Here is a 20,314-nt window from a genome sequence, read left to right on the forward strand (position 1 = left end):
GAGTGGGTGAGGAGGGGTGAGGAGGGGAGAGGCGCTCCCCCTGCCAGCGCTGGGGGAGCCATTACGCCAGCGGCGTAAGTGGCCGCGCGGGGGTCTCGCGGCCTCAGGGGTGGGCGGAGCGGGGGGGGCTGCGGCCGCTTCTCCCACCCCCGCGGGCGCCGGGCGCGGAGGCCGGAACCGGGCCCCGCGCTCCCCGCCGAGCCGGCGGCGGCCGCCGAGGAGGCGAGCGGAGGGGCATGGAGGCCGCCAGGCCGCAGGCGCCCGCGCCCGGCCCTCTCTAGGGCGCCCCGTGGGGCCTACCCCTCCTCCCCGGAGCGGGCCCGCGGCAGGGCCCGGGCGCGGCGCGGAGGAGGCCCGGGAGTGCTGCAGCACCGCAGGAGCCGGCCCAAGTAAGAGACGCCGCCCGCGCGCCCCCTCCCCCGGCGGGTCCCGTGCCGGGCTGTACCCCACTCGTCGTTGTCGTGCGCTTCTCCTTTCCCCGCGCTTTCTGACTGAGAAGTGCGAAGCGAAGGCTGGGAGTTAACCTGAAAGCCTTGACGCTCCTCTTTCGAAGCCCGTGTAGCCTAATCGTAATTGTCTTTTTTTCCTCTTACTGTTAGAAGGAAAGCTCTAAATAGTGAGTGCTGTTTCTGTACGATTTTTGCTTAAACATACCTTTTAATCAGAGGAAGGCAATATGGTGCATTGTTATATTTCGACTCTGTTCCTTCGTTTCAGTGTCTTTTTCCTCCTGGGTGAAAAATGGTCGAGCAATGAGTACTAAATATACGGACTAAGATATTTTTCTTTCTATGTAAATAGTCTTAAAATACCCACTTTTGTAGTGTCTTGTGGTGTAATAGGGTGCTGCTACAGCTATAGATCTAGCATATAATCTAAATACTGTGAGATAACCTGTTCAGAACTCAAGTGTTCTAATAAGATGCTTTTGTGCTGTATAAATGCTGCAGTAATTCTGTGATATGTTTGTCTCCTATGTGTTTTTTTTTCTAACTCTAATATCTGTTTTAGGAAGAAAATGAAAATCTTCTCTGAGTCTCATAAAACTGTTTTTGTTGTGGATCACTGCCCTTATATGGCAGAATCCTGTAGACAGCACGTTGAATTTGATATGTTAGTAAAGAACCGGACCCAAGGAATCATACCTCTAGCACCCATATCGAAATCACTATGGACTTGCTCAGTGGAATCATCTATGGAGTACTGTAGAATAATGTATGACATCTTTCCTTTCAAGAAACTGGTAAGTTTTCCTAAAAGTTCTGCATGATGCTTGATTATTTAATGGGGACTTTTGCATTTTTTATGAAGCTTTTAATACCATTTACTGTTGTTAGAAGTCTAACTTATCATACAAGTATATTTCTGTTGTTGATAGAGTGACATGCTTTTTAAATAGTTTAAACAGCATCAGAGTCCCATTGCATGTTAATTTTTGGGACCTTTCCATGTATTGTGTAAAATGTGAGAAGTGCTTAAACGTAACGTTGTGTTTTTGTGATCTTTAAGTTCACCAAAGCTTGAGGGAGGTCTTGCTGCATATCAGACTCTGGCTGTAAACATGGCACTTTAAAGTTTTCTGGACCAACTCCAAAGGAATTGGATAGAAATAGGAAGAAGTGGGATATCTCTCAAAGGGCAAGTTTGAAAAAGTGAGGCTGCATAGCTGCTCTTTAGAAGCAGGAATCCCAGGTAGCACTGTAACTAATCTCTGGTTCCTGAAATTGTCTTATTATTGAGTAAAGTTGTAGGAAATTTCCTTAGACTGATTATGTTTTATTGTTTTCAAGTTTCACTTGTGACAGTGGTATCTCTATGAAGTAATGATGGCAGACAGTCTGTTTGAGAAAGCAGCAGTAGGGCATTGCTTGATGCTAACAAATGCTATTGGAAGTTTTGTCAGCTTCTGTGAATTGCATGTCTTGGCACTCAGGCAGCATACACTTAAAAATTTTAAATACGGTCTTATCCTGTCATGGGATTGTGTATTACATCAAGTGTATGCTCAATTGGTATAAATCATATGGCTGATCTAAAGCTTGTGTGCTGTAAGAATCAGAAATTGAGATGGAGGGTGTTCTTACCTTTGACTGTTTCTGCCAACTTTACATTGTATTTTGCTTTCTGTTGTTGAGTAAATCTTGTTAGGTATTTACCCTGTAATCTATGATGACATCTAGAGAGTGATTTGCTGTATTGCAGTATTTGAACTTTGCAGATAGTATTTTCAGTAGAAAAATCTATCTGTTTATTAAAACTTCATAATACTGTGATATTCTAACTCAATATCGAGATTGATTTGATGGCTTATAAGCAAACATTTAGAATAAGTTAATCACTTATTCTCTAATGTTATGAATGTGGCAGGACCGAATGCTTTTTGTGTATGTCTTATTTTAAGTTTGGCTTGTAATTGATACATCTGCAGGGTATCAGTTAGCCTGAAGGAGGAGGTGTTGTCTTTTTAGTTTGGATTTGGGGAGGTAGCCATAATCTGCAGTGTTGGCTGTTATCTGACATGCACTTTTAAAATACTTCTAGGTGAATTTCATTGTGAGTGATTCTGGAGCTCATGTTTTGAATTCTTGGACCCAAGAAGATCAGAACTTGCAAGAGGTATGCATTGTACATATTCTTTTCTTTTGAAGGTCTAATCACAGAATAAATTGTGGTGTGTTACTAGTTGCTCTCTGAGGTGATCAACTCCTATGCAGGCATGTTCTGCAGCGCAGCAGGAAGTGGAGGAGTAGAGATGGCTGGGGTCCTGTAATTGAGGAGTCCCCAGGGTGAGGGGAGAATAGACAGGGGCTGCCAGCCCCTTGGGGGAGAGGTTGACGGGCAGGGATGGGAGTAGCAGTGGGAACCCCATAGGTACAAAGCTAGCTGCCCAGGCTTTTGGTTGCAGGAAGCTCTAGCTCTGGAAGATACCCAAGGGACTGGAGGGAGCTTGCCAGTGTGCCCAGCTCAGTGAACTTCTTGAGTAGGTGGCCAAGTTGAATGAGGAAAATCACCAAAGACTGCGGTATCCAGAAATTTGAGAGAGATGGGTGTGGTATAGTACAGTGATGCAGGCAGACTGACTGACAACACTGTCCTAAGTCTCTGCAGGGGAAGGAATCTAAACTGGTTTTCAGCCCACAGGAGATAGTGGGTACTGCAGTCTCTTCTCTGCTTGGAGCAGAGGGAGGAGTCTGCCATCTGCCCCTGAAATGTACCTGCTTAACAGGTATGCAGCTCTGGGGCTGGAAAGAGAGGATGTGGGTAACAGTCAAGACAGGGGAAGGGACAACCAGTTAGTTGGTTCTTATTAGTACCAGTGCTACCAAAAAAAAAAAAAAAAAAGCAAAGGGTGTTAGTAACTGGGAGCTTCTTGCTGAGAAGCACTGAGGCACCTGTTTGTCACCCAGACACTCAATACAGAGGTGAGCATCACTTCTGTGCATGGGAGGGTCATGGAACAGATCATTCTGGAAGCTGTATTAAGGTACAAGGTTCACAAGGCCAGATACAAGGTATTGCACCTGTGCTAGGGGGATCTCAAGCATGAGTACAGAGAAGAACTCACTGAGAGCAGCCCTGTAGAGGACTTGAGGACTTGAAGCTGGATGTGATACAGCAGTGAGTGCTTGCAGCTGGGAGGACCAACTGACTCCTGGCCTACACCAAAAGCACAACGGCCAGCAGAGCGAAGGAGGCGATTGTCCCACTCTGCTCTGCCCTTGTGAGATCTCATCTGCATCCAGGCCTGGGGCCCCTAGCATAAGAAAAGGTGTGTATCTAGTTGGTGGCAACCCTTCCTGTGGCAGGGTGGTTAGAACTGTATGGTTGTTAAGGTCCCTTCCAACCCACGCCATTCAGTGATTCTGTGTTCAATATTTATATTACGAATTAAAATGCTAGTGGGTCGATCTGGTCTGAAATTATTACACAGTAACATTTTTAGTAGCTTGGGGGGTTGGTTTGTGTAAGCAGCTTTTTGTTTAGAATTAAAAGCAGCTTTCAGGATCAAATTATATTAAAACAAATGGTATGAAGGCGTTACTTGGGTGTGCTCTTGGTCTGTAAATTAGTGATACTTTTTGAATTCTACACTTGGTTTTTTGCCTTGGCAAAATAGGCAAGTAAACATATAGGCAAGTGTATATATATGTATATAAACAGTATTTTTATTCTTACTTTCACTCGTATTGAATGGGCTCATTTTCTGAAAAGCTCGCTTCAGGAAGCAACTAAACTTGCAAGTTTTCAGAAAATAAATTGCCGTTAATAAAGTAAGAATTTCTTCTTATAAGAAATTCTTACTCACCTATAGGTACTGGTTTTAGTTTGCAGTTATAGCTATGTATTTTTCTATGACAAATGGTACTATGTTCTGCAGGCTTGTTAAAACATAGCTGCACAGGGTACCTTGGGGCCTAAATGTTTTTCCAAAGGCTGGAAGTGATCTTCTATTGCCCTGTTTGCTTTTTTTCCTGACAGTGTTAAGTAGCATATAAAAGAAGTTAAGATGGTATCTTTTCTTATAACTGGACGCTTTAAGAGATTGCTGAACTTTCAATCATTTCCTTATCCAGTTAATGGCAGCCTTAGCAGCTGTTGGGCCACCTAATCCTCGGGCAGATCCAGAGTGCTGCAGCATACTTCATGGACTGGTTGCCGCAGTTGAAGCGCTTTGCAAAATAACAGAATACCAACATGAGGCTCGAACCATGCTCATGGAGAATGCAGAACGTGTTGGAAATAGAGGAAGAATTATCTGTATTACTAATGCAAAAAGGTACGTGTTACTGTTTGTTTCTTGCATCAAGAAACAGAGATTTCATGCATTTATAGGAGTATTTCACCAATTGCTATAAATTAATGCTCCAAGTAGCTATATTCTTAGTAAATCACTTCTTGCCTTATTAAGGCTTTCACTCATGGAGATGGTTACTGTTGCACAATGTAAAAATTCTCTTTTAAATAGAAAAGCATGTAGTGGCATGTTGCTCTGAATGAGAGGATTTCTAATATTGCATAAAACTATTTTTTTAAACACTTCACTCCAGTGACAGTCATGTTCGGATGCTTGAGGATTACGTTCAGGAAACCATTCATGAACATAACAAGCTTGCTGCTAATTCAGATCAGTGAGTATGCTTCCAGAAATTTTTTTCCTATGTGTGCATGTTATTTAAGAAATATGGATGTGAATTCTAAAACTTTTTCTGATGAGTGGTTTGAATGCTGGTGTGAAATAGAGGGTTCTAAGCTGATGTATCATCCCTTATCCTCATGGGATAATATTTCATCAGGTTGCTATCTTTTATCTTTATCTAAAACAGGAGATGTTACACTCCTGTAACAGAGCACAGTTGCCAGTTGTGCATTTGCATTCTGTTTTGAAAGCAACAAATTAGTTTCACTTTTCACTTCGTTAGACTGAAATAGCTGAGGGGTTTGAAAGTAGTTTTTAATTTCTAAATTGTGTTCCTTGGTACCTCCCTTGGGATAAAAGAATCTCTTAATCTCCTTCTGCTACTTTTCTACCATATGCTTTGTATAATTAAACAGTGAACTGTTTAGTTCAGGAATTGTTACCTTGCAAAGTACGTAGTAGCTTGAGGTTCTATCTGTGATTGCTCCAAAAGGCACTTGCATAGCAGAAGCTATATTTGGCTGCTATGGATGCAATTTTTAATGTGTATGAAGGACACTAGTGCCAGGGAATCAGGTGCTAAGTCTGTTTTAAAGGATCACCTACTATAAAACTACAGGATGCTTTGGGTTGGAAGGAACTTTCAAGACCATCTAGTTCCAACTCCCTGCTATAGGCAGGGACACCTTTCTCTAGACCAGGTTACTCAAAGCCCCATCTGGCCTGGCCTTGAAAGCTTCCAGGGAGGAGGCATCCACAGCCTCACTGATCAATGTATTCCAGTGTTTTACCACCCTCACAGTAAAGAATTTCTTCCTAAAAGTTAATTTTTCGTACATGGTTATAGCAACAGATGCAAGAGAGTATCTTGATCCATCCAGGTTTCCAGCTGTGTTAGGAGATAGAAATTATATTAAGACTTGCAGGTAATCTTGCTGAGACAAATCCTCTATAGCGTTCATTTTCACCTGGAGGTAAATAGTTAGGGATCTGCTTCATTTACCTGTCAAAAATGTATCACGCTAATACTGTAACTGAAAAGCTAGAAATTATTGTAATAAGCACTTATGTATACTTTATTTTGAAGTATTTATTATTTATTTTGCTTTTGGATATCATTTATGTAACTTTGTTTCTGAAAGCATTTTATATAAACAGCATATTGCAATGTCTGGAATTCTGTGTTCTGTTGGTCAGATGAATCTTGAGAGATTATGTAGTTTCTGTGAGATTTTTTTCAATATACTTGCCACTCTGTAGGTTAAATAGGATGTTTTTATTTTCAAGCCTAATGCAGATCCAGAAATGTGAATTGGTCTTAATCCACACATACCCAGTTGGTGAAGACAGCCTTGTTTCAGATCGTCCTAAAAAAGAGGTAAGGATCTAAAAATGAGAAAACATATCCCAGTACTAGGAACAGTGTCAGACTCCAATAGGTAATGTGAGGTAAGTGTCAGTGAGGCTTTGGGCCCCTGCTAAGGTATAGGGAAAAAATACAGATGGTGATTCTTGGAAAAGCTGATAGCTTGTGTATTGCCATCTGAAGTGCATGTTTTTTTCCTTTGTAGTATGCAGGTATATATTGTAACATCTTTTTCATTTCTTACATTTCTTGCTTTTTTTTGGTGAAATGTTAATGCATGAATTAAAATGTGCTATAGGATGAGGAAAAGGTAATATAGAAATGTAGAACACTTCAAGTTCATCAAGTCTTTAAATTCAACACAAACATGAAAAATGAAAAGATAAAATGGTGCATATAAGAAATTATTCTATAGGAGCAGTGCAGTCATAGCAAAAACTTGTGCTTATGGGCTTGTATGCAAACACATGTGAACAATTTTGCAATGTATTGTGCTGATGTTCAGCCTGCTCTGCTAAAATTAGTGTACTGATATAGGAAAATGCAAGGAAGGTGTCTTATTCTTAACACAAAAGGCAATGTAGTCTTGCTTCCTATTTCACACGTAAATGGGAATGCAGTTTCTGCTCTGAGATACTGTCCAGAAATACTCACTAGTCATGCTTAAAAAAATTTCTTCAGTTCTGCTTACATCTTTCCTTTGCAAGACAATACTTCTTATTTTTAAGGCTAAAACTAATGTCATTACTTTTGAAAATCAAAATCAAATGTAACTTGCAGCTTGTGTTTTGTGTATGTGTAACATGCAGGTAGATAAAAAGAGCTTTGCACCAGTTGCTCAGTAGGTAAAAGAGGGAGATGCTAGACCCAGAAAGAGGTTCCTTTTTCCTATATCCTGATAATAAATTTTAGTAACTAATGAATCAAGTTCCTAGCATGCTTCTAACTTTGGGACAGTAGAAACTAGCTGTAGTGATGAGCCCATTCTGCAGAATGCTGAAAAAGGAGCAATTTTTCTTTCTTCCCTTCCTAACTTTCTATGATGGTTTTCTTTCTGATTGAATTTAGTAGTGTAAATGTTCTTTTAGTGTTTCCAAGTGGTTTATATTCTTCTGTGATACTAGCATCAAATCCACTAACACCATATGTTCTATTTCAATGTGTTTTAGCTTTCACCTGTTCTAACCAGTGAAGTGCATAGTGTCCGTGCAGGACGGCATTTAGCTACAAAACTGAATGTTTTAGTACAACAACACTTTGATCTGGCTTCAACTACAATAACCAACATTCCTATGAAGGTAAACTCGTGTTCATTGCTTTGTCAGCTAGCTGTATCGCTTCTGAATTTATTTGCTTTTTTAAATTTAAACGGAATCTTTACGTTGTTTTTCTCTCCATATCATATTTTGTTTGTTTTTTTTATTAGCCCACGTTTAATGTTTGTGACCAGGTTAGTAGAAGTAAGGGAAGAATGTAAAGAAGGATCACAGAACAAAATGTTGTATTGCTGGATCTCAATTTTCGATGTAGCAATACAAGTATTATTTCAGTTCTGTTTGTATTACTTCATATAAATGTAATCTTCTTTGCCTCAAATTACTTTGTTTGTGATTCTCTTGTCATTTTCTAGTGTGTTATTAGTTATTCCTGACCCTTGTGCATTTTAGTGGCATAGTAGTCTTTCCTCTGTCTCATGCCCACCCAAAATAAAGGTGTTTGTAACTAACAGCTGTTTTTTGGCTGAAGTTTTTTTAGAAGGATCTCCATTCTGAATATCTATAAACTCTAAAGATGGGGATGGTATATATGGAAGCTATTAAATTTAACGCTTTGTTTAAAGTTGTTTATCTTCCAGTTTATTTCTTATATCACTACAGAGAGAGAAATCAGTGCTATTAAGTATTAAAATACTAAGCTTAGAGGAACTTCCTGTTTCAATTCTCTTGCTGCGTGATCCAAAGTGTCAGTATTCAAAGAGTAAGGGCAGATAAACTTATTTTTAAGAACAATTGAAGGCTTTAATATTGCCAGTTCTTATTAATTGTGTTCTTTGAAAAATAGTAATTTTGTGAACATCTTTCAGAAATAGCAATTTGATATGGATTTTATAAGTTAAAACATGGAATTAAATGTCACGGCATTAATGAATTTTGACATGGTCATCATATAGATGTGACTTTTAGGCTTGCAAATACCTTGCCTATAATCTGACCTGTGTGTTGCTGGTATGCCTCTCCCTTCTATCTTTGTCCTTATAGCAGTAGACTGTTGAGTTCCTTGTGTTTTTTTAACTTTGAATAAATTAGTGGGATTACTCTCCTGTTTTTGCTGATCTGTTGCTGCTGTTTAAAGATGCAGTGATTATCAACTTCAAGTTGAAAGTACTTTTTTCATGCATCTGAAGTGTAAGAAAATAATGATACATTCAGAGTGTGCCTTTTTGATCAAGATTTTTCTGACGCTTCCTAAACATTGTTAACTTAAGCAAAATTATTTACAGCTATTTAAAGTCTATATCTTTCAGTATGCGTGCTGTCATGACAGTTGTATTAAGGAAGTTTAGGGTTCTGGAAAAGGACTAAAAGGAATGAGTAGGCTGCATCTTTAAATAGATCAGAGAGCAGTTTCCTCAATATTGCAATCCCATTGTTGTCTGCTGCACTTGGGAGACTTGTTTTCCTGTGATGCAAGAGGTAAATGTCAAATCACCCAAATAATTTATGAATAAAAATAGTGGCTGCTACTTGGAAATAATTGCATACATTGTTTTTACCTGTCTCTTTTAAAGGAAGAACAACATGCCAACACTTCAGCCAACTATGATGTGGAGCTTCTTCATCACAAAGAAGCACATGTTGACTTTTTAAAGAGTGGTAAGTAGAAATAATTCTCTAAATGTTGTGTATTCAATCATTTGCATGCTAGAAGTATTTTCAAGCAGGAGTTATGAGCTTCAAACTGATTTTTAGGGTTAAGGGTAAACCTTATTTGTAAATGGCATATCTTCCAATTGTCTTGCAGCCTAATGGTTTGATTTGCAATGTTGACTTTGAAGGTTTATTTATTAATGGCATATCTTAAAGTAATAAAACAGTTCAAAAGCAGGTCAAGTTCAGCAGCCTGGGTTTCATGTACACTCAGGATGTTTCTTTCAGGTGCTCATTCAGTGGTTCAGGCTGTGATTCAGCAGTTCCTATACAGGTGTTTTTACAGAAAGTAAAAACGTGCTACTTGAGTATTTGTGGGAAAGTATTCCTTGAACAATTGAGCTTTTAATCTCTCTGTTAAGTAATTAATGTAATTCTGTAGATTTGTTCATGGCAGAAGGTGTGTTTTAAAAGCTTGAGTAACTTCTGAGCTTTCTCACTGTGTTGAAGTATCTAGTATGCTTTTAGTAGCTTGGAATTACCTAATATTTCTCCCAAATCTTTGTCAACTTCTGTGAGATCAGAAGGTGAAAAACTAATTTTGTAGGTGTTTGATATAACATTTTGATAATGTATCAAGTGAGGCAAAATACTCTGTATTGGTGGTACTTTAAAGGCTGAAGCAACTGAACACAGTGTACCAGTGTTTGGTGGAATGCTTACTGTGTGCCTCTTCAGAAATGCTAAAGTCTCATTTGATGTTTTTGTAGGCTTTTTCTCATACAGTGTAGTATATAACATTTTTAAGTGACACTGAGTCAGTAAGAAATCTTGGTCTGACTTGCTATGAGTGTAGAATACATGTATTTAGTTACTGACTATAGATATTTCTTTCTATTTGAACTGTTGTGTAGCTTTATAAGCTTATTAGGAAGGTGAAGGTTTAACATCTTAAAGTATAACGCTAACAGGTGAGTTATCTGCTTGTTCTCTAAGGAAGTGGGTATTTATCTTCTGAAGTTTAAAAATGTGGTGTGTAAGAAGTTGTTTAGGGGGACTTTGTGTTACTGCCCCCTCCCCCCCACTCTTAAGAGGACTACCATTACCTCCAGAACAGATTGCATCTCCTCACTTACAATTACTGTTTGTTTGGGTTTTTTTGTTTATGATTAAAGATTGAAAGGGGGGAGAAAAGGAATTAGATGTTACAATACTGAATTCTGACTCTGTTGAAAATACAAAGGTTTATGGCAGAGGCTCAGAAAAGCTGTGGGCACAGGGAATAAGCCTGCTAGTAAAAGCCAAAACAATTGCAAAAACACTCAAACAGTTGCCAAAACAGTCTGCAAAAGCAGACTCCTTGCGGCAATGCCTTTTCAGTTTGTTTTCATTGGATCTTGTCAGTTTTTGTTCCTTTTTATTTGTTCTTAAAATCCATCTAACTATATTAAGCACTAGGAAATGAGAGACTTATTTGATTAGATCTAATTTTTATCAGAATTACTAGGGAACTTAGACGAAGATTAAATCTTTCACGGAATAGTGAGAGGTTCTTCTAAAAGGATTCCAATTAGTTTTAACTGAACTCTCTTAGTTATCAAAAAGCCTCTTCTGCAAGTTGCAGTCATGATTAGTAAGCAGATGAACCAAATATTATGTGAGGAAACACTTATGACTATGAGATAAGCTATGTAAGAACTTCCCTGATACTAAACCTTAAATAATACATAGAATGTTGATGTATGTGTCTAATTCTTTTTAGATTGCTGTGGATTCAAGCATATTTTGACTATTAGGTATTGGTAATATCTGCTTTAATGCCTTCAGATGCTGTCTACCAGACCAGTTGTCAGTGTGATATTATACAAAAATATTTGTAGTGAGAAAACACTTATGGCCTGTAAAAATGTGTTGATGTTGAAATTGACTTAGTAAGGACGTTGAATAATAAAACCAAACCTTATTTTTCCTTGGAAGTCCAAATTGCCAAATGTGCCTTTAGATCAGTTTTGTTTTAGACTGTAATACAGTGCATACATAACTAATCAGCCCTATAGGAGGGCTCTTAATGCTTGCTAAGGGCTTTGATTGGTTTGTGGAAAATCAGGCATGCTTTTAGGGTCTTAGGCATTTTTTAATGGAAAAAAGGCTGTTAATGGAGAAAAAATCTGTCTATAATTTGTGTCAAATCAAATACTGGGAACACAGCTTGTTTTGTTGACTCATGTTTCTTTTTTATATCCATGCAGTAGCTGCTGATTTTTAAAATATTATTTCAAGTACTGCTACTGAGTAGGGATTTTTTCACTTGATAAATACCTAACTTAATTAGGCTACTTGTATATGATCATGTCAGTAAATATTTTGTACCTTACATCTGTAAGCATGAAGTACTACTGCAGAAAAACAATTATTTGCTTAATTTTTGTGCAGCTGAGATGATATTTGATCATGTAATGCCTGTTTTTCTGACTGTTGCAGGTGATAATCACGCAGGTGGCAACAGCAGAGAGGGCGCCTTTAAAGAAACTGTGACATTAAAATGGTGTACTCCTCGAACAAATAGTGTAGGTAGGTAACATTATCTTGGGAAACTGCTATTCTAAGTTGTGCTGAATATTGTTGTTGTGTACTGGCAAGAACTTGAGCCAAGGAGGTAATTAACTTGTTGATGCTGTTTTTACTTGGTATACTCTGTGTATGTCACTGCTGACTGCGTTCTGTTTCTTATAGTGGTGAAAGATGGCAGCCTCATCCTTGATTTTTTTTCTGCACGTAACTAGGCTCAACTTTTCTACTCCTTCATTTTTCAGAATTGCACTACTGTACTGGAGCGTACAGAATTTCACCAGTAGATGTAAATAGCAGACCATCTTCATGCCTTACTAACTTTCTCCTTAATGGTAAGTTTGTGTTCTTGGCTAATTATTTTGAAGTTGTAGTCGTTAATATTGTAAGTGGAACATTGCCAGCTTTGCACTGGTAGCTAGTTTTGCTCTGCTGTGCTGCTCTTTCAGTTCCCCTCAACTGAATGAGGAGAAAATCAGATGAGAAAAGACTCATGGGTTGAGATAAAGGTGGGAAGATGATTTTCCAATTACTGTTGGGGCAACACAGACTTCTCATAGGCAGATTAATATAATTTATTGCCCTTGCTAACAGACTAGAGCACCTTCCTCCTTCTGCCTTCTTCAACCTCCTTCCCCTGACTGATGAAAGTGAGTGGAGATTGTAGTCAGTCCTTAATGTTTAGTCTCTGTTGCTCCTTTATGGTCGCTCTTTCCCCAGCTCCTACATGGCCTTTCCACAGGCTGCAGCTCTTCAAGCACTGCTCCAAGTGTGGCTCTGTACCATAGAGGCCTCCTTCAGGTCATATCCACCTGTGTCACTGTAGGGTCTTCTGTGGGCTGCATGCAAAGGTCTGCTCCATGTGGTGCCCATGGGATACAGGACAGCCAGGGTACTGCGGGTCTCTCCTGTGCTGCAGGGAACTTCTGCTGTGCACCTGGAGCACCTCCTGTCCTTCTGTACAGACCTCAGTAGCTGTAGGGCTGTTTTTCTCACATTTCTTGGTCCTCTCTCCCAGCTGCTGTTGTGCAACAGTTTTCCTGTTCTTACAACTGCTGTCCCAGAGGTGCACCCAGCATTGCTCATGGCTGAACTCTGGCCATGGTGGGTTCCTTTTGGAGATGTCTGGGGTGGGCTCTGATCTGACATAGGGCACCTCTGCTGGGCTCTACTAACAGGAACTACTCCTGCAGTCTTCCTCCTAAAAAAAAAAAAAAAAAAAAAAAAAAAAAAAAAAAAACCTTTGCCACATAAACTCTACTTACCATGTTTTTTCAGCCTTTATTAAGAGGGATATGTCTGTGTAAGAAAGGGAGAGAGCATATTCTGAATTCTGGAAATTCTTTACTGAATCAAATGTGGAGTACATTGTATCGTATTCAGAAGGGAAATTTTTTTTCAGTAGGTGATGATACTCTTCATCATAAGGCTAGTGGTATGTAGTCAGCATTAATTGCATGTGTTTCTTTATAGTAAGCAAAAAAGCTGCATTACAAACATCCTTTTAATGGGATGGGTTTTTCTCAGGGAGGTTATCCTTTGTATTTTTTTCTAAGGATTCTGTACTGGCAAATACTGATTAATAAAAATGGTTAGAAATAAAACTGAGTGTATTTTAAATAATCACTCCCTTCTGTTCTTCTTTTTCTGCTTCCTTGTAACAAACAGTTTATTTGGAGATTACACCTCTTTGTTTCATGTATTTTAATGAAATAAAGTCAGTGGGTTTTGTGTATGTCTGAAAAGTTGTATCCATTAAGTATTAAATATGGTATAAATGGATACCTTTTATACTTGAATGGGTTATGTTGTTTCTTTGTTGAAGATGCTTTTAATGAGTTTCTGTACTAAAGCAAGATAATGGTGAAATATACAGCATCACATTTGACTAAAAAATAACAAGCGATTCATACACAGTGTACCATATTAATGTCTAAATACTTTTCCTAGGAATACTGACCTGCTCAGAAAGCAGTAATGTATTCCCAGGAGGCTTTTTAGCTGTTCTGTATAAAATTTCAAAGCCTACTCTTTTGCTTAGGTAAATAGAGTAAATACTTGAAACAACATCTAGGTCAAAACACAACTTAATGGCTTGGTAAAAACTGATGCGTGTCTGTTTTTTATTTTTAATTTAAAATTGCAGTTCCTGGTAACTAATGAAACTGATCTCGCTTCCAACAGGTCGTTCTGTTTTGTTGGAACAGCCACGCAAATCTGGCTCTAAAGTAATTAGTCACATGCTCAGCAGCCATGGAGGAGAAATTTTTCTGCATGTATTAAGCAGCTCACGATCAATTCTGGAAGATCCCCCATCAATCAGTGAAGGTTGTGGTGGAAGAGTTACTGACTACCGGATTACAGTAAGGCTTGGTTTTTGTTCTCACATCGATATCAAGAGATGCAGAGCAATAACTCTTGTATATAAGGAATTCTACTGCGTGTTTGGGAGATCTGAGGTGGTTTACATGACATTATAGTTAACTAGTTTTCTTTGTGTGCATCTTTGTATACGTTGATGTATATTTAGTTCAAAGTAGAACACCTGTTTATTGTCTCGTGTGCTTCATAGTTTCCTTTCCATGCCTAGGACTTTCCATGCCTAGGAAACACTTGCTGCCTTATGCACTATCAGTATCTAAACTTTGTTCTGATTCTGAAACAGGATTTTCCTGGCAAGGTGTGGGCTGGGTACATGTAGAACTGTATCATGGTCACTGTTGTAAGGCTTGATTGTGTGTGAATGAATTGTAAAGCAAGTAGGAGAGCTGAAGTTGTCAGCTTTGATCTCTGGATATAGAACAGACAGCAAGCTGGTGTGTTTGTTTTTTTTAAACTTCCTTTGCAGCTACTGTGTGTAAGCAGAAATGGCCTCCAGAAAAATGTAGTAAATCTTACCATACATGAAGTACCTTGCAAGTCCAGATTTAACCCCTATATGAATTTTTGTGTTCATCTCCAAGAACGTCACAAATTTGAAAGCTAGAAACTGGGCTCTTGGTGTTGGAGTTAGGTTTAGTGATAGTGGTACATGGTTAATAGTAGGCAAGACTATGCTGTTTCACCCATTTGGTGAAAGTTACTTTGTTAGAGAAATTCCTAATTTTATTTTGTTTGGTTGCCATTAGGATTTTGGTGAATTTATGAGGGAAAACCGATTAACTCCTTTTCTAGAACCCAGATATAAGATCGATGGAAGTCTTGAAATTCCATTGGAACGTGCAAAAGATCAATTAGAGAAACATACTCGTTACTGGCCTATGATTATTTCTCAGACTACCATCTTCAACATGCAAGCTGTAAGTTATCTTGGGTGTGTAACCTTTTATTCTGGTCTAGATTAAATTTGAATCTGCTACTTGAAGTACTAACTCTACCTTACAATAAATCATTTGTCACAAAATGAGTTTATTTTAAGCTTTGTTTCTAACTTCAGTATTGAATGTCAGTAGCTTGTTGATGTTTAATCTGAATTGAGTGCAGTACTCAAAACTGGCTTAACCACGGAGCCGCTGTGTCGCAGTGGGTAAAGATAGCATGCATGTGCTTATCTCAGTGTTACTACTATATTCAGGAGAGAATGTGATATTTTTGTATTATTCCATGGTTACACAGACTCTGCTTTTTCTTCTTCCTGCTAGTTTCCTGCAATGCTTCCCGATCTTAACTTGTGTTTTGTATTGCAGGTAGTGCCATTAGCCAGTGTGATTGTAAAAGAAGCAATGACAGATGAGGATGTATTGAATTGTCAAAAAACAATATACAATTTGGTAGATATGGAGAGGAAAAATGATCCGTTGCCGATTTCAACAGTTGGTACCAGAGGAAAGGGCCCTAAAAGGTTAAATACAAATGTTTTTGTTGTTGGCTGTTTCTCAGAAATATACTGTTTATGTTATTTTCATGTGTTTTTTGAAGTGTGGCCAAAGGTAACGTGGGGTATATTAAATGATACATTGATACAATGATACACAAATGCTGCAAATACTTTGGTTGCACTTTAGGGACAGTGATTGTGTTGAATGTTAGGAAAAGGAAGTTATTTTACTACTGAAAAATTGAGTATGTTAAATGTGAACACAAAATCTCCTTCAAGAAAGGAGAGAGACTGACACAAGCTAGGAGAGAAAGAATAATGCCAAGTGACTAAAAAGGGAAACTTATGCATGTTGTTAATCAACAACAACATAAAATTATTAAAATGTCAAATAACATCAGAACAGTTACTTAAAATACTCCTTCTAAAATCTTCCTGGAATGACATTTAAATGGATATCCTAATGGTGACATATATGTACGCTGTATTTCCAAGGATTAACTGAAAAGAAATTAACCTGCAACAGCTTCTCTCGCATCTGGAAGTTATTTACAGCCAACCAATGTAAGATTGCTAATTTTTATTTAAATATCTGCATAAAAAATAAATTGTAGGCAACTTGGTGGCTTGAGTGGCCATCTGCATACCCTAGTATTGCTTAACTTGCTGGTTAGCAAACAGCTGACTGAATTCAGAAGTACTGTTTGGCTGTGAGGTCTCACGAAAGTTAAGACTTCGTTGTCAGTTGTGAGTTGGTATTTAAGTTTTTTTAACTGAATGTTGATTGAGAAAGGTCACATGATGTGGCTCCATGAGTTTCAAGGACGGAACAGTCCAAGGTATGGGCAGATCCTCAAATGAAGGAGGGAGCTTGGGTTAAATTAAAAAAGCAAAACAGTGTAACACAATCATGAATTTGCTGTTCAGTAGATTAATGCTTTAGATGATCCTATACACAGTACTGCCTTTCCTGCCCTTGTTAGAGATGAACAGTATCGGATTATGTGGAATGAACTGGAAACTCTTGTACGAGCACACATCAGCAACTCTGACAAGCACCAGCGAGTCTTAGAATGTTTGATGGCATGCAGAAGCAAACCCCCAGAAGAAGAAGAACGCAAAAAACGAGGCAGAAAGAGAGAAGATAAAGAAGACAAGTCAGAGAAGTCAGGAAAGGACTATGAACCAGATAAGCCATGGCAAGAATCAGAAAGGTAAGTTTTCTGGAGTAACGTAAAACCGCAACGTAACTTTTGCCATGATCCTCTTCAAGAGAACAGCTATGAAAGTGTTATAATTTGATTTGTTGAAAAGCTACAGTTAAAAGCATAAACAGCAATTTTGGGTTGCAACTTTTTGTGTCAGTTGCCATTAATAAACTGGAAAAATACCTATCTTAATTACAGTGCCTGCTTATCAGACTTGTGAACTAAAAATATTTTACAGGTATGGTTCTTAAACAAGTTGCTCACAACTTAGCAGGGCCTTATGCTGCTTTGTAACTATAGCACATCATGAAATCAACTGTCTAGCCACACTTTTCTGTCATTTGAGCTGCAGGTAGTTTAGTGTTTGGGTATATCCTAATTAATTTGGCTGGTCTCTTCCGTTGAACATCAGGGATTATTGTTCTTGCACCTACAGTTTGTAATTCATGTTAACTGTTACAGAAGTTATAATAATACATCTAGTTTTCCTCTTTCAAACTGTTAGTTCTAAAGAGATCCAAAACACCTTGTGTTACTAAGCTTTTTTTATACATAGTTTTGTTCATGCTAGGATTGCTTAAGAGGACAGACACTTTGACCTATGTTGTTGTTGCCGTGCTAGTGACCTTCTTGACTTTCTGCATATGGTCAAATCCATTTCTATGATTACTTTTGCTTTGACAGGTGAAACAAAGGTTGAGGTTAAAGCAATTTCATATAGAGTATGAACTTGAATCATGTTTTTAAAACAAGAATTATTGTGGTGTTCGTCATTGTTGGTTGATCGTTTTTAGTTTTGATATATCATACTCATTGAGGTAGTCTAAGTATAATTTTCACTTCCATTTAAATATTTTAAGAACTTATTAGGGTAAAGATTTAAGGAGGGCTATTTGGCTAGTTTCCCCTGTTTCCCAGTTTGGCAGGGGGTCAAAAGAAACTTAATCACGATGTGGGTTGAGAGTCACTTGAAGAATACAGAAATGTCAGAAGTAATAGGTGCTGCTGTAGTGTATCTTGCTTCATTGTTTTCCTTCCCCCTCAAAAAGGTTAAAAGGTCTCTTGGATCGTGAAAAAGAAGAGCTAGCAGAAGCTGAAGTTATAAAAGATTCCCCTGATTCTCCTGAGCCTCCCAACAAAAAGCCTCTCATAACGATGGATGAAATGCCTGTAGTGGAAAAGGCAAAAGGTAAAACAGAAGGATTGCAGCTGACTTTCTCACCTGAAAATTTGTGTATCAGTCTTCTTATTTTCTCCTAAAGTAATGAGGCAAATCTTGGAGTAAAAGCAGAATTAGTGAAGAGAACTTTTAATTAAATGCTGAGAAGCTCTAGATAAATGAGTTAACCATAAAATATCAGTGTCAAAAGAAACACTCCAAGGTACTGCATGGCCCTAAAGATAGGCAATGGGACTGACAAGGGTCAAGGATAGATTTCTGCTGGTGCTAGCTGAGGTAATCTGACAGAAACGATATTTAAGAGTGGATATCAAAACTGTCTTTTCCTGACTAATGAATGTAGACATGTCAAACTGTCTGGTTGTTGAAAGGGATGTTTTTCATTGGCTTCTTTCCTTTGTTGAGCTGCTACTATCTGTCATAATGGCTGAGCTGGTGTTACGATTCTGCTTGTGAATCAAAGACAATCTCCTATAAAGCTGTAACTCTGTATGTCATGTTTATGTAGCCTATATTGTAAGGCTTTTTAATCTTAAAAGTTTTTAATATGCTGTACTACTAAAGTCTGTAATTTCTTCTAAAACTTTATAATGATGTTTTAAGAATGCAGAATTGAAATTGCTTTGTTAGAAGTCATTTAATTACAGATTTCACCTATTTTTGCATGCCATTTTAGGGCCAATGTCCTTGCTGTCTTTATGGAGCAACAGGATTAATACCGCCAATTCTAGGAAACATCAAGAATTTATTGGTCGTTTGAACTCTGTCAACAACAAAGCTGAGCTGTACCAACATCTGAAAGAAGAAAATGGGTTTGTATCAGTAAATGCATCACTACAAATACTCAAGCATTAGTTAAATGCAATATGGATGAGTAGTTTATTTGCATTAAGAGGACTCCTTACGCTTTTGGGGATTAAAATGTGTAAAGCTCGTAAAACAAAAATCACGACTTTTATTTTTTACTTAATCTGTTGACTGAATTACCAGTGCTGATCCTTACCAGTTGTCTTCTGTCATTTCAGAATGGAAACAACAGAGAATGGAAAAACTGGACGACAGTGATAATTGTCTCTTTGAACAGAATCTGGCCAAATTGCACAAGGGTGGGGGAAAAAACACAGAACACAATGATGTTGGAATTGAAATTAGTACCATTTCAGTACAATTGTTTTAGTTCTGTTTTCTTTCCACTTTTTTGTATTTCTATTTTTCTATGAACTGTAAAATCCACATATCACACTGAGTGGTGTGCGTGTAGAATCTGTCCGGAAGTACTGTACAGTTGACTATTAGAATGAAGAAAACCTCTGCTCCCAGGGACTAGATGAAATTGTCAAAATGTTAATCTGAATTTGAAGTCCTTTACCATCAGTATTTAATAACACTGGTGACTGACTGTTTGAAGAACTTCAGTATCAGTTACTGATTTGAAACTGTTGATTTCAATTCCTTAATACTTTTATTTATAGGAAACTTCTCAGGCATCCAGAGTTATTGAAAAGACCGAACACTGAATAACTAGACACTGAGCTGAGAATGTGTCAGTCTTGGTTTTCATGCAAGTGGTGGGGTGGGGGGCATGAATGGTTTTAAAGACAAAGTGTTGGCTTTTTAAAAATTTGTTAGCAGTCAACTTTAGAAAGCAAAACCTTTCAGGTTGTTTTGCTGGAATTGAGTGTTTTTAAAAAAAATTGAAATAAAATTTTTGCTAACCAGTAAATGTTTTTTGATGGAATATACCCTCCAAACTACCTGTGGCTTTAGGCCTTAACACTTATAAAGGGGAGGCTTATTCTGAATGTACAAATTATGTCTATAAAGTGACAAAGATGATCAGTCTTCATATTTTTTTCCAAGTAGAATCTCTGCTAAGTCTCCAAGCAGCTGATCCCTTCAACATGCCAACTGTAGAAGAGAGAGCGTGAAGCTATGGGAATACAAAATAAAACCTTTTTCAGAAACTAGTACACAGTCTTTCTATGCTTCCACTTGAGTTTAGCAGAGTTCTATAAGTTTTCCTCTGATCTGCTTCCATTGGTTTATTTTAGCCTGTAAGCAATGGAAGGTTCTGCAGCTTTGAAGTATTAATTTGTAGATATAGAAAAGCTCAGAAAGAGGTCTTAAAAACTAAATCAGGGTTTGCCAGCCTGAACCACTGAATGAGTACC

The 20,314-nt window shown here is 38.1% G+C and overlaps 1 protein-coding gene across 1 annotated transcript; it reads left to right on the plus strand.

Moving 5' to 3' along the window:
- The first annotated feature begins 49 nt into the window (after window positions 1-49).
- On the plus strand, window positions 50-19,550 carry INTS13 (integrator complex subunit 13). The gene is made up of 17 exons (XM_065742469.1): window positions 50-389; window positions 1,012-1,243; window positions 2,542-2,616; window positions 4,575-4,777; window positions 5,049-5,129; window positions 6,425-6,515; window positions 7,673-7,801; window positions 9,292-9,376; window positions 11,852-11,941; window positions 12,184-12,273; window positions 14,123-14,301; window positions 15,067-15,237; window positions 15,625-15,779; window positions 16,739-16,969; window positions 18,013-18,152; window positions 18,820-18,955; window positions 19,169-19,550. Exons 2-17 carry the CDS (start codon window positions 1,019-1,021, stop codon window positions 19,206-19,208), a joined length of 2,121 nt encoding a protein of 706 aa, XP_065598541.1. The 5' UTR covers window positions 50-389; window positions 1,012-1,018; the 3' UTR covers window positions 19,209-19,550.
- Window positions 19,551-20,314: the final 764 nt, after the last annotated feature.

The sequence above is a fragment of the Cyrtonyx montezumae genome, unplaced genomic scaffold (assembly GCF_038088225.1).
Source record: "Cyrtonyx montezumae isolate F1298 unplaced genomic scaffold, pur_monq_1.0 scaffold_3, whole genome shotgun sequence".
Lineage (NCBI taxonomy): Eukaryota > Metazoa > Chordata > Aves > Galliformes > Odontophoridae > Cyrtonyx > Cyrtonyx montezumae.

Excerpts from the sequence above, each read along its gene's own strand:
- INTS13 (XM_065742469.1), top strand. The coding sequence starts at position 1,019 with ATGAAAATCTTCTCTGAGTCTCATAAAACTGTTTTTGTTGTGGATCAC. Across the intron at positions 6,516-7,672 it reads CAGATCGTCCTAAAAAAGAG|CTTTCACCTGTTCTAACCAG; the intron begins GTAAGGATCTAA and ends AATGTGTTTTAG. Across the intron at positions 15,780-16,738 it reads AGAGGAAAGGGCCCTAAAAG|AGATGAACAGTATCGGATTA; the intron begins GTTAAATACAAA and ends TGCCCTTGTTAG.